Here is a 19,528-nt window from a genome sequence, read left to right as displayed (position 1 = left end):
TGTTATTGCATTTAAAAAATGAAAAAAAAACTAAAACAAATTCGGAGACAAAGTTACTAGCCCTAGCCACAAATGCAAGGAAAAAGCAAAAAGATTCTCAAAATTTAGTGAAAACGTTCAAAAAATACATAGCCAAAATAAGTAGCAATGATTTGCTTTTTGTATTTTTCATGAAAGGTATGGCATAAAATCAAGTGAAACTCTAGAATTAAAATTTTAAAAATAAGAACAAACTTTCGAAGAACAAACTGAAAAACAGGGATAACCGGTTGCATCAAGTAGCACAGAAACTTTCGATCATACTGAAAAAACAAAAAAACTGACGATTTTTCAAATTATTTCATTTTTTGGTCGCGGTGTGAGGAAGAGCTCTAAGCAAGTTCGATAGGAATAGTATATTAGGTACATTCGATAGCAATTTTTTCTCAAAAATTTATTAGAGACATTGTTTAATTTTCAGTCAATTTTAATGTACTGTTCCAATATTATAAGTAATATAACATTATAACTTGACCAAACACAATTCTGACTCAAACTGAATCAGGTAAAAACGCTGGTCAAGAAAATTCGCAATTGATAGTTACAACCAAACGGTGAAATCTTTTCATTCCGATATATTTATAAATTTGAAAAAATGAATTTTTTTAAAGTCTTGAGTGAAGAGCAACCAATTTAAGTTTGAGTTCCCTTGTTAAACACTACTATTTTCGAGCAAGTGGTTCAAACATGAAAACTGAAACAATTTATTTAGTTTAACTAGGGCTCGCAATGTTTTGCTAAAATTTTACAGTTTTTGAGTGACAGCCTGAATTGACTCGCCGTAGGACATTTTTTTCTCATGGTACAAACTATTGCTAGCCAATTCAAAAAATTGTGTTTCGTAAAAATATTTATTTTCGAGTCGGTCGAAATTGATTTGTATCATTTTTTTAAATAAATCTAATGGGAACAAAAATTTAAAAAATTTCAAGCTTTTTTGATGACTGAAATTTGTTTGCAAAAACTTGTTTCTACTCAGCTTTTGTTCATATCGATTTTGATCTCGTTTCGAAAACAAAAAGATTTAAAAAAAAATTTACTGTCACAACTAAAAAACTCTATTCGCTACGTGAACTCACCTAGAATTGATTCTCTAGCCAAATTTTTAATTTTCATACAGAGTTGAACTTAATATCCGCAACAATTAAAATACAGCACAAAAATAAAAAATCAGCTAGCTTGGCGCAAAAATTTTTTTTAGAAGAAAACGAAGAAAAACTTTACAGGTTTGACTTGATTTGAAAACTGTTAAAACTGTTTTACAATTTTTTTGCAAAAGTCAACTTTTATCAAAAGCATGATTTATAAGCAACATAGATGCAAAGTCGAAGAAAATTCGTGCATTTAAAAGAGAGTGTAGCCAGAAAAAATGCTTATAATCGGTTGAAGTAGAACAAATTTCAATACAAAAAAAACATAAATGGTCCGAAAAAATCAGTTACAATTGATTACAATTGTAACGAAAAAAAAATGAAAGAAATATTGATTATATTGAATTCAATTCATCTAAATTTGTTTATGATGCTTATGGAAAGGAGACAACATAATTGTTTATTAAAAGATCATTATAAATTTCACTTATTTTCAGAAAGACTGGTTATAAAACCAAAAACAAAAATCGATTGCTAGCGCTTGAATCTGGTTACGGGAAGCATAATCGTTAATTCCGTATAAACTGCTCACTTCGAACGAGCGCGAAAAACTTACAGCTTAAGAAAGCTTTTGAAGTGGAACAGCTTTTTTAACACGGTTGATCACTCACATGTTTAGTCAAAACTTTCTTCAGTCATTTTCTTATTCATAAGCTAATATAAATTAATAAGCTTTAATTTTCATAAGTTTTTCTATAATAAGCTTTTTAAAATAAGCTAATCCATTATGCACTCAAAAAAAATTATGACAAACACATAACTTATCCTCTTTAAATGGTTTGAGGAAGGGGGATTGTACTTTGGATACAATATTTCACGGTTGATTTGATGGCTTTGATGGCTTGGTGTTGGTTACAAAATATTAAAAATTCATCTTTTGAATAAAATGTTTTTCAATTTTTAAGTCAATTTTTCATACAACCACTTCTTAGTTTTTGTTTATGCCAAATTTTAACATTTTGAAACGCTTTCAAAGCAAAAAAAAATTTTTGAAAAAAAAGAAACCTTGAAATATACTTTTTTAAAGTTTGAATCTCACTGTAAATGCAGTTTGATTAAAATTGAAAAAGTATAGAATTTTTATCTCTGTATTAACAGTTCATAATAAGGCTCAAAAGTTTTTAATAACTCACTCCATTCTTGATACTGATTACTTATTTTGAGGGGCAAGCTCGTGCCAAAAAACCCAACTTTTGGCCAAAAATTTCCCAAAAGTGCCTAAAAGCGACTTTTGTGACCTGTTTTTTCACAAATTTGGTCAAAATGGGTTCTTTATAGTGATTTGGGAGAGCTCAGAAAATCAATTTGGCCGACCTCAAAAAAAACTTGACAAAATTTTCGAGAAAATCCTAGATCAGTCCCTGGTTTTATGCAAAATTTCTCTTCCTACTTTAAATAGCGTGCGGCGGGATGATTTTCAAAAAAAAACATTAAAAAAGTTTTCCAATGTTTTCTGTTTTTTCCTTTTTATCTTTTGAAAATATTTATCAACTAATTTATTTTAATTTAGTTCATAGAAATTAAAACGCAGTGGGAACACTCAGGGCTTCGCCCTGATACGAGAAGTCTTTTTCGTTTCACTTTATTCAAATTTACTGTCCCGTTTTTTGCCTCACAATAACAAAAACTCTCGTCGTACTTACAATTATAAAAAGCTTGCATTCGTTCAATTTGGATAAATATTTGAGCTAAATTTATGCGCCATTTACGGAATTGCAGAAAACTTGAACTATTGTTTTTCAATTGTTTCTGATTCAAAACTATTGTTAATTGTTTTTCGATTCAAAAGTCGATATGAAAAGTCGATGATGTCATAGTTCGAAAAGAACAAAAACTGAGTAGAAACAATTTTCAGTAACCATTTTCTGCAAACAACTTTCAGTTATCGAAAAACTTGAAATATTTTAAAATTATTTGTTCCATTCGCTTACTTTAATTGAAAAAAAATTGGTACAAGTTTTTGCCAACCAACTCAAAAAATTGTGTTAGGTAAAAACATTTATTTTCGAGTTTAATTGGTTTGAGGAAGGGGGATTGTGCTTTGGATACAAAATTTCACGTTTGTTTTGATGGCTTTGATGGCTTGGTGTTGGTTACAAAATATTAAAAATTCATGTTTTGAATTTTCATGTCAAATTTTCATACAATCAACTCTTAGTTTTTGTTTATGCCAAATTTTAACATTTTAATAAAAACGGAACGCTTTCCAAGCAAGAAATTTTTTTGGAAAAAAGACTTCTGATACGAGAAGTCTTTTTTGTTTCACTTTATTCAAATTTTGTTTCCCGTTTTTTGCTTCACAATAACAAAAACTCACCTCGTACTTACAATTAAAAAAAGCTTGCATTCATTAATTTTTGATCAATATTTGAGCTAAATTTATGCGCTATTTACGGAATTGCAGAAAAATTGAAATGCAGCTCAATAATTGCTGAAATTCCAAAGCACTATAACAAAAAGTAATCTCCAACAAGACTGCTCGTATATCAGGGCAAAGCCTTGAATGTTCCGACTGTCCCTCAATTCGTATCGAATAGTTTTTGGGAAAAATAAATATTGAAAACCTTTAAATTTTGGAAAATATCAGTGTGAAACTTTGAGTAGTACGAAATTAATATGACCGATCTGATTAGCTAGCCTCAATTCAATTTAGAACAATTTTGTTGTGCGGAATAATTCGCCACGCATAAATAATTCGCGTTACGGTCTCAGCAATATGAATCAAAGTGCGCATAATTTAGTCCAGAACATTGCCAATTTGGCAATTTTTAAACCCCCAGAATATCTTTTTTTACATTTGAGCTCCAAAAGTCGATATCTTCAATGGGGTATAAAAAACTTTGTCGAAAATATCATTTCGATCGGCGAAAATTGACCGAATAAAAAAATCACAGCGAGCATAAATATACCGTTTTCTTAGAAAATTGGAACAAAAATTGAATTCCCGCCCCTACTGACGGTGACGGAGTACTTGTGCTCATATCGTTTTTGTGCGGAAACTTTTAGAAAAGTCTAAAAAACATTTGAGCCTTGAACTCAAAATTAAAGAGTTTATTTCTGTGTTGTTTTTCAACTGGTGCAAAAATTCACTTCGTCTTAGTATCAAAATTAATACACTGGCTAGAGGGACACTCGTACACTCGTAGAGAAGACAATTTTTTGGTTGTTACAGAAAATTCGTTTGTCAATTTGTTATCAAATTGATATCAAAAGTCGATGTGAAGAAAAACTGAGTATAAACTATTTTTCCCCGACAAATTTCAAATATCAAAAAAGCTTGAGATGTTTCAATTGTTTTTGTTTCATTTCGTTACTTTGTTAACAATAAATTATACCTACTTTTCAAATTAAACTCGAAAAAGCAAAATTTTACAAAACACGATAGTTTGAGTTGGTTAGCAATAATTTGTACCAAATTTTTAGTGAAAGTAAGCTAAACTAAAAATTTGGTACAAATTATTGCTAACCAATTCAAACTACCGTGTTTTGTAAAAGTATGCTTTTTCGAGCTTGATAATAATAAATTGTACCATTTTTTTTAATGAAGTAAGCAAATGGAACAAAAAAAATTGAAATAATTCAAGCGTTATTGATTGAATTGACAACCGAACAATTTCTTTTACTACGCGAACTTCCCTAGAATAAATTTTTGACAATCGAACGGCTTCATTGACAACCGAATTATTTCTTTCCCTACGTGAACTTCCCCAGAATTAATTCTCTAACCAACGTAAAAATTTTGATACAGTGGTGAAGTGAATCTTTGCACCAGTTGAAAAACAAAACAAAAATTAATCTGACAGTTCTGATAAATTTCAAACAAAACCTTGCCCAAAAAGAGGAGACCCATTGCAGTTCACGCATCACAGATTTCAGGCCGCTTTCATAAATAACTGTTCAAAAACTTGTTTTCTTTTTTGTAAGTGATGAGTTGAGATGTGTTATAAGGTAGGCATTATCTACTACTCTTATAGTCAAAATGGATAAAGTTAAACAAATAATTTCCGAACAAAAATCAAAATTTTCCCAAAATGTTGCAAGCTTTAAAATTAATTTTTAGCCAATGAATCTATAATGGAGCATTGGGAACTTAATCTCCTAGAAAAAAAAGAAAAAAGTATTCCAAAATTCAACTGGATTAAACTTTTTCTATTAAAAAAACAAGAATATTGACCCGGTTAATTCAAAACGTTGGGAAATTTGAATCACATTTCGGTTTTAATATGATATGTCACTTGAAATAATACTAATGATTGCTTCGGCTTATGTTATTGCATTTAAAAAATGAAAAAAAAAACTAAAACAAATTCGGAGACAAAGTTACTAGCCCTAGCCACAAATGCAAGGAAAAAGCAAAAAGATTCTCAAAACTTAGTGAAAACGTTCAAAAAATACATAGCCAAAATAAGTAGCAATGATTTGTTTTTTGTATTTTTCATGAAAGGTATGGCATAAAATCAAGTGAAACTCTAGAATTAAAATTTTAAAAATAAGAACAAAATTTCGAAGAACAAACTGAAAAACAGGGATAACCGGTTGCATCAAGTAGCACAGAAACTTTCGATCATACTGAAAAAACAAAAAAACAGACGATTTTTCAAATTATTTCATTTTTTGGTCGCGGTGTGAGGAAGAGCTCTAAGCAAGTTCGATAGGAATAGTATATTAGGTACATTCGATAGCAATTTTTTCTCAAAAATTTATTAGAGACATTGTTTAATTTTCAGTCAATTTTAATGTACTGTTCCAATATTATAAGTAATATAACATTATAACTTGACCAAACACAATTCTGACTCAAACTGAATCAGGTAAAAACGCTGGTCAAGAAAATTCGCAATTGATAGTTACAACCAAACGGTGAAATCTTTTCATTCCGATATATTTATAAATTTGAAAAAATGCAATTTTTTAAAGTCTTGAGTGAAGAGCAACCAATTTAAGTTTGAGTTCCCTTGTTAAACACTACTATTTTCGAGCAAGTGGTTCAAACATGAAAACTGAAACAATTTATTTAGTTTAACTAGGGCTCGCAATGTTTTGCTAAAATTTTACAGTTTTTGAGTGACAGCCTGAATTGACTCGCCGTAGGACATTTTTTTCTCATGGTACAAACTATTGCTAGCCAATTCAAAAAATTGTGTTTCGTAAAAATATTTATTTTCGAGTCGGTCGAAATTGATTTGTATCATTTTTTTAAATAAATCTAATGGGAACAAAAATTTAAAAAATTACAAGCTTTTTTGATGACTGAAATTTGTTTGCAAAAACTTGTTTCTACTCAGCTTTTGTTCATATCGATTTTGATCTCGTTTCGAAAACAAAAAGATTTAAAAAAAAATTTACTGTCACAACTAAAAAACTCTATTCGCTACGTGAACTCACCTAGAATTGATTCTCTAGCCAAATTTTTAATTTTCATACAGAGTTGAACTTAATATCCGCAACAATTAAAATACAGCACAAAAATAAAAAATCAGCTAGCTTGGCGCAAAAATTTTTTTTAGAAGAAAACGAAGAAAAACTTTACAGGTTTGACTTGATTTGAAAACTGTTAAACTGTTTTACAATTTTTTTGCGAAAGTCAACTTTTATCAAAAGCATGATTTATAAGCAACATAGATGCAAAGTCGAAGAAAATTTGTGCATTTAAAAGAGAGTGTAGCCAGAAAAAATGCTTATAATCGGTTGAAGTAGAACAAATTTTAATACAAAAAAAACATAAATGGTCCGAAAAAATCAGTTACAATTGATTACAATTGTAACGAAAAAAAAAAATGAAAAAAATATTGATTATATTGAATTCAATTCATCTAAATTTGTTTATGATGCTTATGGAAAGGAGACAACATAATTGTTTATTAAAAGATCATTATAAATTTCCCTTATTTTCAGAAAGACTGGTTATAAAACCAAAAACAAAAATCGATTGCTAGCGCTTGAATCTGGTTACGGGAAGCATAATCGTTAATTCCGTATAAACTGCTCACTTCGAACGAGCGCGAAAAATTTACAGCTTAAGAAAGCTTTTGAAGTGGAACAGCTTTTTTAACACGGTTGATCACTCACATGTTTAGTCAAAACTTTCTTCAGTCATTTTCTTATTCATAAGCTAATATAAATTAATAAGCTTTAATTTTCTTAAGTTTTTCTATAATAAGCTTTTTAAAATAAGCTAATCCATTATGCACTCAAAAAAAATTATGACAAACAAATAACTTATCCTCTTTAAATGGTTTGAGGAAGGGGGATTGTACTTTGGATACAATATTTCACGGTTGTTTTGATGGCTTTGATGGCTTGGTGTTGGTTACAAAATATTAAAAATTCATCTTTTGAATAAAATGTTTTTCAATTTTTAAGTCAATTTTTCATACAACCACTTCTTAGTTTTTGTTTATGCCAAATTTTAACATTTTGAAACGCTTTCAAAGCAAAAAAAAATTTTTGAAAAAAAAGAAACCTTGAAATATACTTTTTTAAAGTTTGAATCTCACTGTAAATGCAGTTTGATTAAAATTGAAGAAGTATAGAATTTTTATCTCTGTATTAACAGTTCATAATAAGGCTCAAAAGTTTTTAATAACTCACTCCATTCTTGATACTGATTACTTATTTTGAGGGGCAAGCTCGTGCCAAAAAACCCAACTTTTGGCCAAAAATTTCCCAAAAGTGCCTAAAAGCGACTTTTGTGACCTGTTTTTTCACAAATTTGGTCAAAATGGGTTCTTTATAGTGATTTGGGAGAGCTCAGAAAATCAATTTGGCCGACCTCAAAAAAAACTTGACAAAATTTTCGAGAAAATCCTAGATCAGTCCCTGGTTTTATGCAAAATTTCCCTTCCTACTTTAGGGATGATTTTCAAAAAAAAACATTAAAAAAGTTTTCCAATGTTTTCTGTTTTTTCCTTTGTATCTTTTGAAAATATTTATCAACTAATTTATTTTAATTTAGTTCATAGAAATTAAAACGCAGTGGGAACACTCAGGGCTTCACCCTGATACGAGAAGTCTTTTTCGTTTCACTTTATTCAAATTTTGTGTCCCGTTTTTTTTGCCTCACAATAACAAAAACTCTCCTCGTACTTACAATTATAAAAAGCTTGCATTCGTTCAATTTGGATCAATATTTGAGCTAAATTTATGCGCCATTTACGGAATTGCAGAAAACTTGAACTATTGTTTTTCAATTGTTTCTGATTCAAAACTATTGTTAATTGTTTTTCGATTCAAAAGTCGATATGAAAAGTCGATGATGTCATAGTTCGAAAAGAACAAAAACTGAGTAGAAACAATTTTCAGTAACCATTTTCTGCAAACAACTTTCAGTAATCGAAAAACTTGAAATATTTCAAAATTATTTGTTCCATTCGCTTACTTTAATTGAAAAAAAATTGGTACAATCTTTTGCCAACCAACTCAAAAAATTGTGTTAGGTAAAAACTTTTATTTTCGAGTTTAATTGGTTTGAGGAAGGGGGATTGTGCTTTGGATACAATATTTCACGTTTGTTTTGATGGCTTTGATGGCTTGGTGTTGGTTACAAAATATTAAAAATTCATGTTTTGAATTTTCATGTCAAATTTTCATACAATCAACTCTTAGTTTTTGTTTATGCCAAATTTTAACATTTTAATAAAAACGGAACGCTTTCCAAGCAAGAAATTTTTTTGGAAAAAAGACTTCTGATACGAGAAGTCTTTTTTGTTTCACTTTATTCAAATTTTGTTTCCCGTTTTTTGCTTCACAATAACAAAAACTCACCTCGTACTTACAATTAAAAAAAGCTTGCATTCATTAATTTTTGATCAATATTTGAGCTAAATTTATGCGCTATTTACGGAATTGCAGAAAACTTGAAATGCAGCTCAATAATTGCTGAAATTCCAAGCACTATAACAAAAAGTAATCTCCAACAAGACTGCTCGTATATCAGGGCAAAGCCTTGAATGTTCCGACTGTCCCTCAATTCGTATCGAATAGTTTTTGGGAAAAATAAATATTGAAAACCTTTAAATTTTGGAAAATATCAGTGTGAAACTTTGAGTAGTACGAAATTAATATGACCGATCTGATTAGCTAGCCTCAATTCAATTTAGAACAATTTTGTTGTGCGGAATAATTCGCCACGCATAAATAATTCGCGTTACGGTCTCAGCAATATGAATCAAAGTGCGCATAATTTAGTCCAGAACATTGCCAATTTGGCAATTTTTAAACCCCCAGAATATCTTTTTTTACATTTGAGCTCCAAAAGTCGATATCTTCAATGGGGTATAAAAAACTTTGTCAAAAATTATCATTTCGATCGGCGAAAATTGACCGAATAGAAAAATCACAGCGAGCATAAATATACCGTTTTCTTAGAAAATTGGAACAAAAATTGAATTCCCGCCCCTACTGACGGTGACGGAGTACTTGTGCTCATATCGTTTTTGTGCGGAAATTTTTAGAAAAGTCTGAAAAACATTTGAGCCTTGAACTCAAAATTAAAGAGTTTATTTAACCTGCATTTCTTACTAGGTTTTGTAGCAGGCGTGGAAGTGTCCATTGTCTTTCTTATTAACGCTTCAGCTTCGGTGTCAACTTAACTCATAATACATTCATCATTGAAATAGGCTGACTAGTTGATCCAAATATTGATAAATTAACAGACTCCAGTTTTTATTATTTGACATTGATAGTGGGGTGATTTTTAAAAGTAAAAAGATTTTTAATTTCTGGTAATTACATCTTGTGTTTCACCAAAGCTACTGTAGACACGTTAAACGTCACTCAAAACATTCAGAGTTTTGCTTTTATTTAAGCAAAATGTTTTCTTTTAATATCTGATTTAATTCTGCTTCACAATCTGAATTTTTTTTCTGTTGCTGAAATATGAGACACATTACAACATTACTCCCGGCCATCGACGGTACGGAACAAAAAAATGAAACATACTGTAACTGGTACTAACCAGTGAACACGTTTGGTCTTCGGCTCTGTTGATAATCAGGAGGAAAGAGCGAGTAAGCATTAGAAGGGTTGTTTTCCTTTTCCCTACAATGAGTAAGTGGAATTGACAACAATAAGAAAAACACAAGATCACAAGCTCTCATAACTTCCGTTTGCGTCCATAATTCAATTTATAATGGATAAAGATTTGATATAAATGTTTTTTTTCTTTCGCCAACGTCTCTGTGAAGTAAATTAATCGTAACTTTGGTAAATATATATTTAGAGGTATATGGAAGGTATATTCTAAAATGGTATATTATATTAAGTTGATATGGAAAACTTCCAAAATTTGCCAAAAATTTTGTTGAATCACAAATAGGGTTAGTTCCAACAAGCAGGTGACCCCAGCTTGCAGCTATTTTTACTAATCAAGGATAACAACAAGAAGAGAGTTCACTCCACTAAATCAATTTTCTCAGAAGTTTATTAAATCAGCAAGTAACTTCCAAAAATATTCAACAAACAGCCGCATCCTGAAGCCGAAAATGGATCAGAATAACTTAAGCTAACATAACAATTGCATAACAACAGTGACAATCTTTTATGTTCATAACAACCCTTTTCATATAAAATAATTTTACATTAAAAAATTTTCAACTTTGTGGAATGGCTATCTTATTTTCGGCTATTGGACCTTCGGCTTGTTGGCCCAAGAACATATTAAGCATGTGGCAATTAAGATAGGTTGAGGGAAGGCTGAAAAGAATTTTGAACTAAAAGCACCACTTTCTACATCCCTCGCTTGGGGAACCCGACCCACACTCATCCTTTTAACATTAAAAAAAAAACCAATTTAGATTGACCTAGCCTAGCTTATATTTGTTCTTAAGGTACCCTCTGGCTTTTTGAACCAATCGAGTAAGGCCAGTTTTATGTTGAAAAAATTCCTGCAGCTTTGAGATTTTAATATTTAAATTTTTCCATAGTGAATCTTGAAATAGTCTGGGGGGATTATTGACCATTTCTGAAATATCTATAAAATTAACAAGTCGCTTTATCCTAGATTTAGTTTTCTTTCGAGACTCATTCTGCCTGTTTTTGCGTAACTTTAGATCTTAGAGACCTGTTTAAATCTCAAAATAAAAAATCTATTTATATAATTCTCATATATGCGAGCCAGCCGTATGACAAGTGTTTTTCCGGCTTTCTCATATGGAATTGTGGGAGCAGTGTTTTAGATGTTTGGAGGCAAGAAATCTGAAAGTTGAAGGCAAAAAACTGTTGTTTGAAAAAGAGTCAATTTTCTGAAAGATTCTCACTTCTGGTTTTGAAGTGAACTTCAAAAAACGGCCCGTTGAAGGAATGTCTTATTTCTCTATATATATATATATATATTTGCCAAATTAACGATTAATTTTTTTCTAAAAGAGACGTTGGCGAAGGAAAAAAACCATCTATATATAAGCGCCTCCGTCAAAAAACGGCCTGTTCAAACAGATGGCATCTAATAATAACATAATCTGATTAATGCAGAATGTCACTTTCAATACAAAATGTTAGATAAATGTGAACTGAAATTCATTTTATGAGCCGCGTTCATCGGGCCTACCCGACCGATGTGTATAAAGGCATTAAGATTTAATCCAGATCAAAGGATCCAATATAGTCGGAAAACGAAAAAAAATCACTCAGAACCGATACATTTTTTCTCTTTTCAAAAATTTGTGTTTCTAGTGGATATGTTTTTGTAGGTAATTAATCCGAAGACCACGATTTGGGAACAATTTTTTAAATTGAGTGTGTTTTAGTTTATACTTTCATAGAAAGAAGAAGACAATTTGACAATCCGGGTCGTGCTCTTAACAATAAAACCGTGGGTCCTATAAAAAACGATTTTACAAGTTTTTTTTTGTTTTAAACTTAATTTTAGTTTGTTCATTTTGCTTGTTCATTTTGCTTTTTGCATTTTTAAGTCCTCCTCCCATTACAAGCTAAAAATGACAAAAAAACTGGAAAAAAAGCAAAAAAAATTTTACGAAGGACTACAAAAATAAGTTTTCCTTTTGTTTAATTGTGGTCAGAACCTCCTGTCCTAATTGCACAGCAACTGGCTATTCTTGTTCGAGTTTGTTTTGGGGTGAATTGATTGTTCATTCTTGATGATATAATAGCTAATAGCTCGTTCATGCTTGATTATCTAATAACTTGTTCATCATTGTTGATCTAATGGTTCGTTCAAGCTTCACAAGCTTCATGATCTAATAAAAGCTAATAGCGGTGGCGTCCCTCATGCTTGAGGGACCGAATGCTTGAAATTATTTTTAACTTACTTTCAGTCAATCAGAATAGAGTATTCAAAATCTCAAAGTAAACCGCGAAAATCTCAAAGTAAGAAAAAAATCCAGGCCATTAGTTTTAATATTGACCGATTAAATAATAAGCAGATGAATTTTCAAGACTGAAAAATTCTTATGATTTTGAACTCATTAACTTTGATCATTATCTGAATAGTGATGCGGTTGTACCCCGCAATTTGTAAAATTTTTGATTATTTTCCACTGATTTAATACATTTTCTGTTAATATTGACTTAGATTTTGTGAGAAACGCATTTAGCCAAAAGAAATGCTTAGAGATTTTGATTGGTTGAAAGTTTTCAAGCATTCGGTCCCTCAAGCATGCGAACCCTCCCCGCTACCCGTAATAGCTTCTAAAAGCTCCCTATTTTGGGGCAACCTGTAAAGTTTATGACCAGTTGATCATTTTAACTTCGAAAACAAAACGCAGACTATCTCTTGTAAAGAAGAGAATACGTATTTGTTTTTTGTTTTAGCCAAACTTTCAGAGAGTTAAAAACTAGCACGATTTAGGCTTTTTTAATTGCATTTGATGCTAAGAGTTCCTGTAAAAAAAGTTCTATTTGCATTCAACTTGTGAATAAGAGATGATTTATTAGTGTTTTAAAAGCCAATTTTGCAAAAATTTGAAAACAAGTACAAATAAGACTTTTTTACGAATTTCGAAGAAAAAGACAGAATATTTATACTCGGGAAGATTGTTTTTCTCCAGGCAAATTTCGACTTTTTAAACAGCCGTTTTCGACGGACTTTTAAAGCAAAATTATAGGGGTTTAATTCAACAGTTGACATTTCCGAGCATCATAGCTTTTTGTTTAAAAAAAGTGGGCGTAGCCGCTCATATAGAAGAAACTCACCAAGTCTGTATTTTCAATTGAAAATAAAACCAGGTTTGGCTAGGTAGTTCTCGATAATAGTCAAAAATTTTCAAAACTGTTCAAAAAAGCAAAATTTGACTTTTCCAAGGGCCATGAATTTAGTGTCATAAACAATTGGGCGTAGTCGCGTAGGCAAAGGAGTTCCCTCACACCTCGTTCTTTGTATTGAACCCAAAATCTTAGATACGGGAGGGGATGTTTAAGTAAATTGAATAAAACTATAGAAAAAAACACTCAAACCCAACTTTTTGTGAGTGGCCGCTGATGCAGGGGAGCTTCCCACTACCCGTTATCTCCATTGAGCTCACAACCTCAAGTTTGAGAGGTTGTTTTTCGAGAAAAATTGAAAAAGATCAAAAAATGGTTTAAAAAATCAAATATTTGACTCAAAAAAATTGGGCCTATCTGCTTGTGGAGGGGACCATTTCAGATTTGTTCTATTCAATGAAGCCAAAATCTTAGCAAAAAGCGATGAAATTTTTCTATTCAATTTCATAATACCTGTGTTTATGAAACAGGAAGTTTAAGCAAACATGCCACGCAAAACATGTGATATGCAAATATTAACCGCACATATTTTACGATGCGGAAAAAAGGCCGACAGTCTTTGAGCAGACACCAGTTGAGCCGAAAAAAGTGTGATTTTGTAAAAAAAAAAAAAAAAACTTTAAAAATTTCAAGTCACCCTGAAACTAGTTGTACTCACCCAGTAGTTAAATTTGAGTTTTCTATAGCAGCATAATAAGTTATTCAACTGATTATATTAAACTAGTTTTTAACCAGTATAGCAGCATCATAGTTTTTAACCTAGTTTTTTTTTTCATAGAATCATCATAAGTTATTCAACTGACTATATTAAACTAGTTTTTAACCCGATAAAAGTCTACATTCCGATTTGAGAACGCTTGCTAATCGCAAGCGTAATAACTTTAATTGCACTCAACTTGCAAAAATACTCTTAAATACATTTTATTAGCCAAATTCACGGAAAATTTGAAAACAATCACAAATTTGACCGTTTTATTGCATTTGAAGTAAAGAGTTTTTGCATAAAATAAATCTAATAGAACTCGATTGAAAAAGCAAGTTCCATTGTTTGGGTTTTAAAGGAAGACGATTTCAGGTGGAGATTCATCATGACCGACCAGAGTAAGCAACTCTCAGGGGGTTCAGGGTAAAATCTTTTCCACCTTGGTGTCGGGGCTGAAAACAATTATATAATATTGATAACTTTGGGACATCTTAACTCGACTTCCCTAAATATCCCACAAAAAAAATAAATTTAAGGTCTATATTTTTGGTCTTGTTTTTTTTATAGATCGAAACGGTTGTTTCCTTTTCGCTTTTGACGCTTTTTTATCATAACCAGTGTGGAATGGACAAACAAAATATTGAAGGTGATGGGAAAAAAATTTGACTATTCGATCAAGTCTTCCGGCCATTAGCAAATTAGGGTCACAATGTTTCTGAGTAATGGCGAAAGCACTCTTCTCGATTATAATAATTGAACCTTTGGCCTCTAGGTGTCAAGTTTATAGTTTTCTCTAATTCTTCGAAAAACTCCCAAAAGAGCTAACTATTTCAAAAACGTGTTTAAAATTTTAACAAAACAGCAAGGCTTTAAGCAGCTCTTTTTAAAAGGGTTATCCAAAAATGTACAAAAATTAAATTTCCAAGATCAGTGTTCCAAAATCATTAAGTTATTTCAAAAAAGTCGCGCCATTGAGCTCTATATTTAAATTGACACATAAAGTTTTTAGTGTTTTTTTGAATTTTGAAGTGTTGGTTTCATAGAAACACTGTTGAGTAACTAAAATTCAAAAGTCATCGCAAATTGTTTTTTTAAATTAAGATAACAATAATTACAGCTTTTTCACTCGAAAGTAGATCGATATAAAAAACTTCAACGCAAAACTTTCGTTTCGAAAAAAATCGGTACAAATTTGCTTTTTAGGCAAATTTTCCAAAACGTGGCCCTTCAAATTGATTCATTTTAAGTTTAAATGCAAAAAAAAACAGTTTCATCATGTCAGTCATTGTTAGTTTGCTTTGAGGCAGAGCACAAAAACGCTGTGAAAAAAAAACTTTTAAAAAAACCAAAAAAAAATGTCTTTATTGTTATCAGAATTGTATGTGCTACTTGCACAGCAACAAGCTATCAATGTTTTGTTCAATATTTGGTTCAATCTTGAGCTGTTGCACTCAGAAATTGACACATATAATGGATTTGTTACCTCAATTCACATCTCTCGCCATTGCCAACTTTTTCTGTTCTCTCTTCTCAAAATAGAGCAATGCGGCTTTTACAAAAATTGAGATCGTTTAAAGAATTTTGCGATGTCGTTTTTTGATAAATTTAATTCGTATTATGCCCAAACTTACATTTTCTGTGTCATCGCTAAAGTTTTCATTTTTCAAGAGCAAAATACTAGAAAATTTTAAGTTTGAGCTGAAACTGGTTCAAATCTAATCAGAGAAAAATTTTTGTCCAAAACTTTCTAAACCAACTAGGTAAAACAAAGCAAAACCATTATTCTCGCTGTTAACCCTGTACTATTGTAATACGATTTGAGTGTGCGAACAAAGTGTTGAATTTGGTTGGCATTAACACTAAAACATTCAATGAAAGTCTTCCTCTTAACAGGAAAATGATTATGCTATTGTTATCAAAAAAAATATTCCAAAGAACACGCACTTTTCATTTACTGAGCTTTTTAAATCGATTTTCAGCTAAATATATTTTCAGCTCTAATTCTTCGAAAAACTCCCAAAAGAGCTAACTATTTCAAAAACGTGTTTAAAATTTTAACAAAACAGCAAGGCTTTAAGCAGCTCTTTTTAAAAGGGTTATCCAAAAATGTACAAAAATTAAATTTCCAAGATCAGTGTTCCAAAATCATTAAGTTATTTCAAAAAAGTCGCGCCATTGAGCTCTATATTAAAATTGACACATAAAGTTTTTAGTGTTTTTTTGAATTTTGAAGTGTTGGTTTCATAGAAACACTGTTGAGTAAGTTAAATTCAAAAGTCATCGCAAATTGTTTTTTAAATTAAGATAACAATAATTACAGCTTTTTCACTCGAAAGTAGATCGATATAAAAAACTTCAACGCAAAACTTTCGTTTCGAAAAAAATCGGTACAAATTTGCTTTTTAGGCAAATTTTCCAAAACGTGGCCCTTCAAATTGATTCATTTTAAGTTTAAATGCAAAAAAAAACAGTTTCATCATGTCAGTCATTGTTAGTTTGCTTTAAGGCAGAGCACAAAAACGCTGTGAAAAAAAATATTCTAAAAAAACCAAAAAAAATTGTCTTTCTATTGTTATCAGAAATGTATGTGCTACTTGCACAGCAACAAGCTATCAATGTTTTGTTCAATATTTGGTTCAATCTTGAGCTGTTGCACTCAGAAATTGACACATATAATGGATTTGTTACCTCAATTCACATCTCTCGCCATTGCCAACTTTTTCTGTTCTCTCTTCTCAAAATAGAGCAATGCGGCTTTTACAAAAATTGAGATCGTTTAAAGAATTCTGCGATGTCGTTTTTTGATAAATTAAATTCGTATTATGCCCAAACTTACATTTTCTGTGTCATCGCTAAAGCTTTCATTTTTCAAGAGCAAAAAACTAGAAAATTTTAAACTTGAGCTGAAACTGGTTCACATCTAATCAGAGAAAAATTTTTGTCCAAAACTTTCTAAACCAACTAGGTAAAACAAAGCAAAACCATTATTCTCGCTGTTAACCCTGTACTATTGTAATAAGATTTGAGTGTGCGAACAAAGTGTTGAATTTGGTTGGCATTAACACTAAAACATTCAATGAAAGTCTTCCTCTTAACAGGAAAATGATTATGCTATTGTTATCAAAAAACATATTCCAAAGAACACGCACTTTTCATTTACTGAGCTTTTTAAATCGATTTTCAGCTAAATATATTTTTAAATAATATTGACTTTCTTAACCTTTGGAAACTCCTCAAAAACTAACTACGCCAAAAAATTTGCTGATTTTCTTGATAAAGTAAGCAAAACCAGCATTATTTTACTAAGATTTTTCTTAAATTATTTGCATAAAAAGAATCAGTATAAAAACTCAAAAAAATCCAAAAAATTGATACAGTTTTTTTTCTGATCCCTGAGTTTTGCTTTCCTGCACGTAAATTACGGGAAGTTATTTTCGAAGTTAATCGGAAAAACAAAAACTGTTTAAATTTATACATCGAAGAACAATTTAAATTTATTTATCGAATAGCAGCTTTTTCTGGTCCTAATTCAATCAATTTTTAAAATTTTCCAAAAAAATGTCTCAGTTTTGAGAAGAATTAATTTAATTTCTACATTTTTAGACGAGTTGCCTCTACAACGAAATAATCTCAATTTTAGCTATAGCCCTTCCTCAAAAATTAATAATTTTGGAACAGTCGGCAACAGGCAACAGTTTTGACTTCTACAATACCTGATTGGGAAATATTGAATTACTGCTTAGCACAAGACACAGTTTTTGGACCAGCATTTTTCGATGTCTAAGTTTATAATTTTTATTCAACTCTCAATAATGAGAACTGAGGTTTTCAATTTGGAGATTACACCAGTCTGAAAAGAGAGATAAAGTCTCCACAACTGCTTCAAGAAAAAATTCATAAAAAACTATATTCAAGAGAACTAACAGGTTAGTTTCTCAGCTCAAAAACAACGTAATTTTCATTATATAACTGCAAAACCAATTTAGATTAATTTTTTTGTTAACAATCATGAAATGTAAATTTCAAAATTGCGCATTCAGCTGAAGTTTTATGTTTTTAAGAGCAAATTAACAAATTTTCAAACGAAATGGCGGAAGAAATTGGCGCACTTAAGCTAGCCAAGAGTTTGGTACCCTTTAATGTTTGAATTAGTTAAGTCAAATCTTTAATTTTATCTCATATAATCTTGAACAGTCTATAACTTTGAAAAAAATGAACAAACAAACAAACAATTTAGATATTCGATGATATAACTTGAAAAATGATACATCCAGTGAGATTATAAAATAAAACAAAAGACTTTTAGCAGAATTAATGAAAACCAAATGGACTCAACTCAAATCTTTAATTTTTTAATAAAAAATTAAGACCAAAAACATTTAGTCGATGAGACACTAAAGCTGCTTTGAAGTAGGAGAACTGTACCTTTAACACCATAGAATCGATCGAGCAACAAACAAGGCAAAGAATCTGCGACAGGGTGCTACATTAAAAAACTAATAACTGTTTTTTTTTTAATTCAGACTGGTCACATCGCGCTAAAATTTAAAAGAAAAAATTAAAAAGATTCTCAAAAAAATTCGAATCAGTGCCAATTGAGAGATCCCTGGGAGATTTCAAAAATTAATTATATCGTTCAACTTTGATTTTGACAACAATAATTTGATAATTCATACCACCGGTAATTTTAATAATTGATATGATTGTTTATAAATGTAATCATTCAAATTTTAAAAACGAAGAAGTTTTATCAAATAAATTTAATCTGATAGAAAAAATATATGCAAAAAAATGGAAAATATTTAAAAAAGTAAGAAATCCGAATTGAGAAAAGACTTGTTTTTGTGATTTGTATGTTTTTATGACTGTGGTCAGATATTTTCGTATTGCTGTGGTACTTCCAAAGCAACTAAACACCCTGGTTTTGTTTAGGTTTAGGTTGAGTCTTGAGTTGCTGCAATTAAATACCGACTCAAGCAAGGGTTTCCTACATTTCACCCCTCGCTTTACATCATATTTTTTCTGTCTCTTCTCAAAATAAAGCAAAATGGCTTTTTAAAATCTTTTACGAACTTCTTTACAAAACGTTTCTGTTATTTTTAACTGAAAACATGTCAAAAGATGTTTTTTGTGTGTCACTTTCAAAGATTTTAAATTTTTGATGGAAACTGGATTGAAACAGAGTTCAGATTTAATGAAGGAAATCGGACTGAGTTAGAGAACTTTCCGAACATATTAAGAAGATCGAAATAAATTCCTGCAAATGGTAGCGCCACCAGCTACACTGCATGTTTTAAACCCATTCATTTTGGAATTTTCCAAATTTTGTATGCAGTGTAAAAAAAAAATATAGAAACGTTAAATTGGTTAGAAGTGTAAGTAGCAGTAAATAGGAGACAAAGGATAATAATTTCGA

At 30.6% G+C, this 19,528-nt stretch overlaps 1 protein-coding gene across 1 annotated transcript in view; it reads right to left on the bottom strand.

The window, feature by feature from the left end:
• Window positions 1-11,439, bottom strand: part of LOC134857288 (glycine receptor subunit alpha-2-like) — a gene marked incomplete in the record, with an annotated part of 74,301 nt that extends 62,862 nt beyond the window's left edge. Inside the window, 1 exon segment of the mRNA XM_063873673.1 lies at window positions 10,147-11,439. Coding sequence (XP_063729743.1) covers window positions 10,147-10,288 — 142 coding nt within the window.
• Window positions 11,440-19,528: the final 8,089 nt, after the last annotated feature.

Source organism: Symsagittifera roscoffensis, chromosome 1, assembly GCF_963678635.1.
Source record: "Symsagittifera roscoffensis chromosome 1, txSymRosc1.1, whole genome shotgun sequence".
In the NCBI taxonomy this organism is placed as follows: Eukaryota; Metazoa; Xenacoelomorpha; order Acoela; family Convolutidae; genus Symsagittifera; species Symsagittifera roscoffensis.
This window is presented reverse-complemented; position numbering and strand designations above follow the sequence as displayed.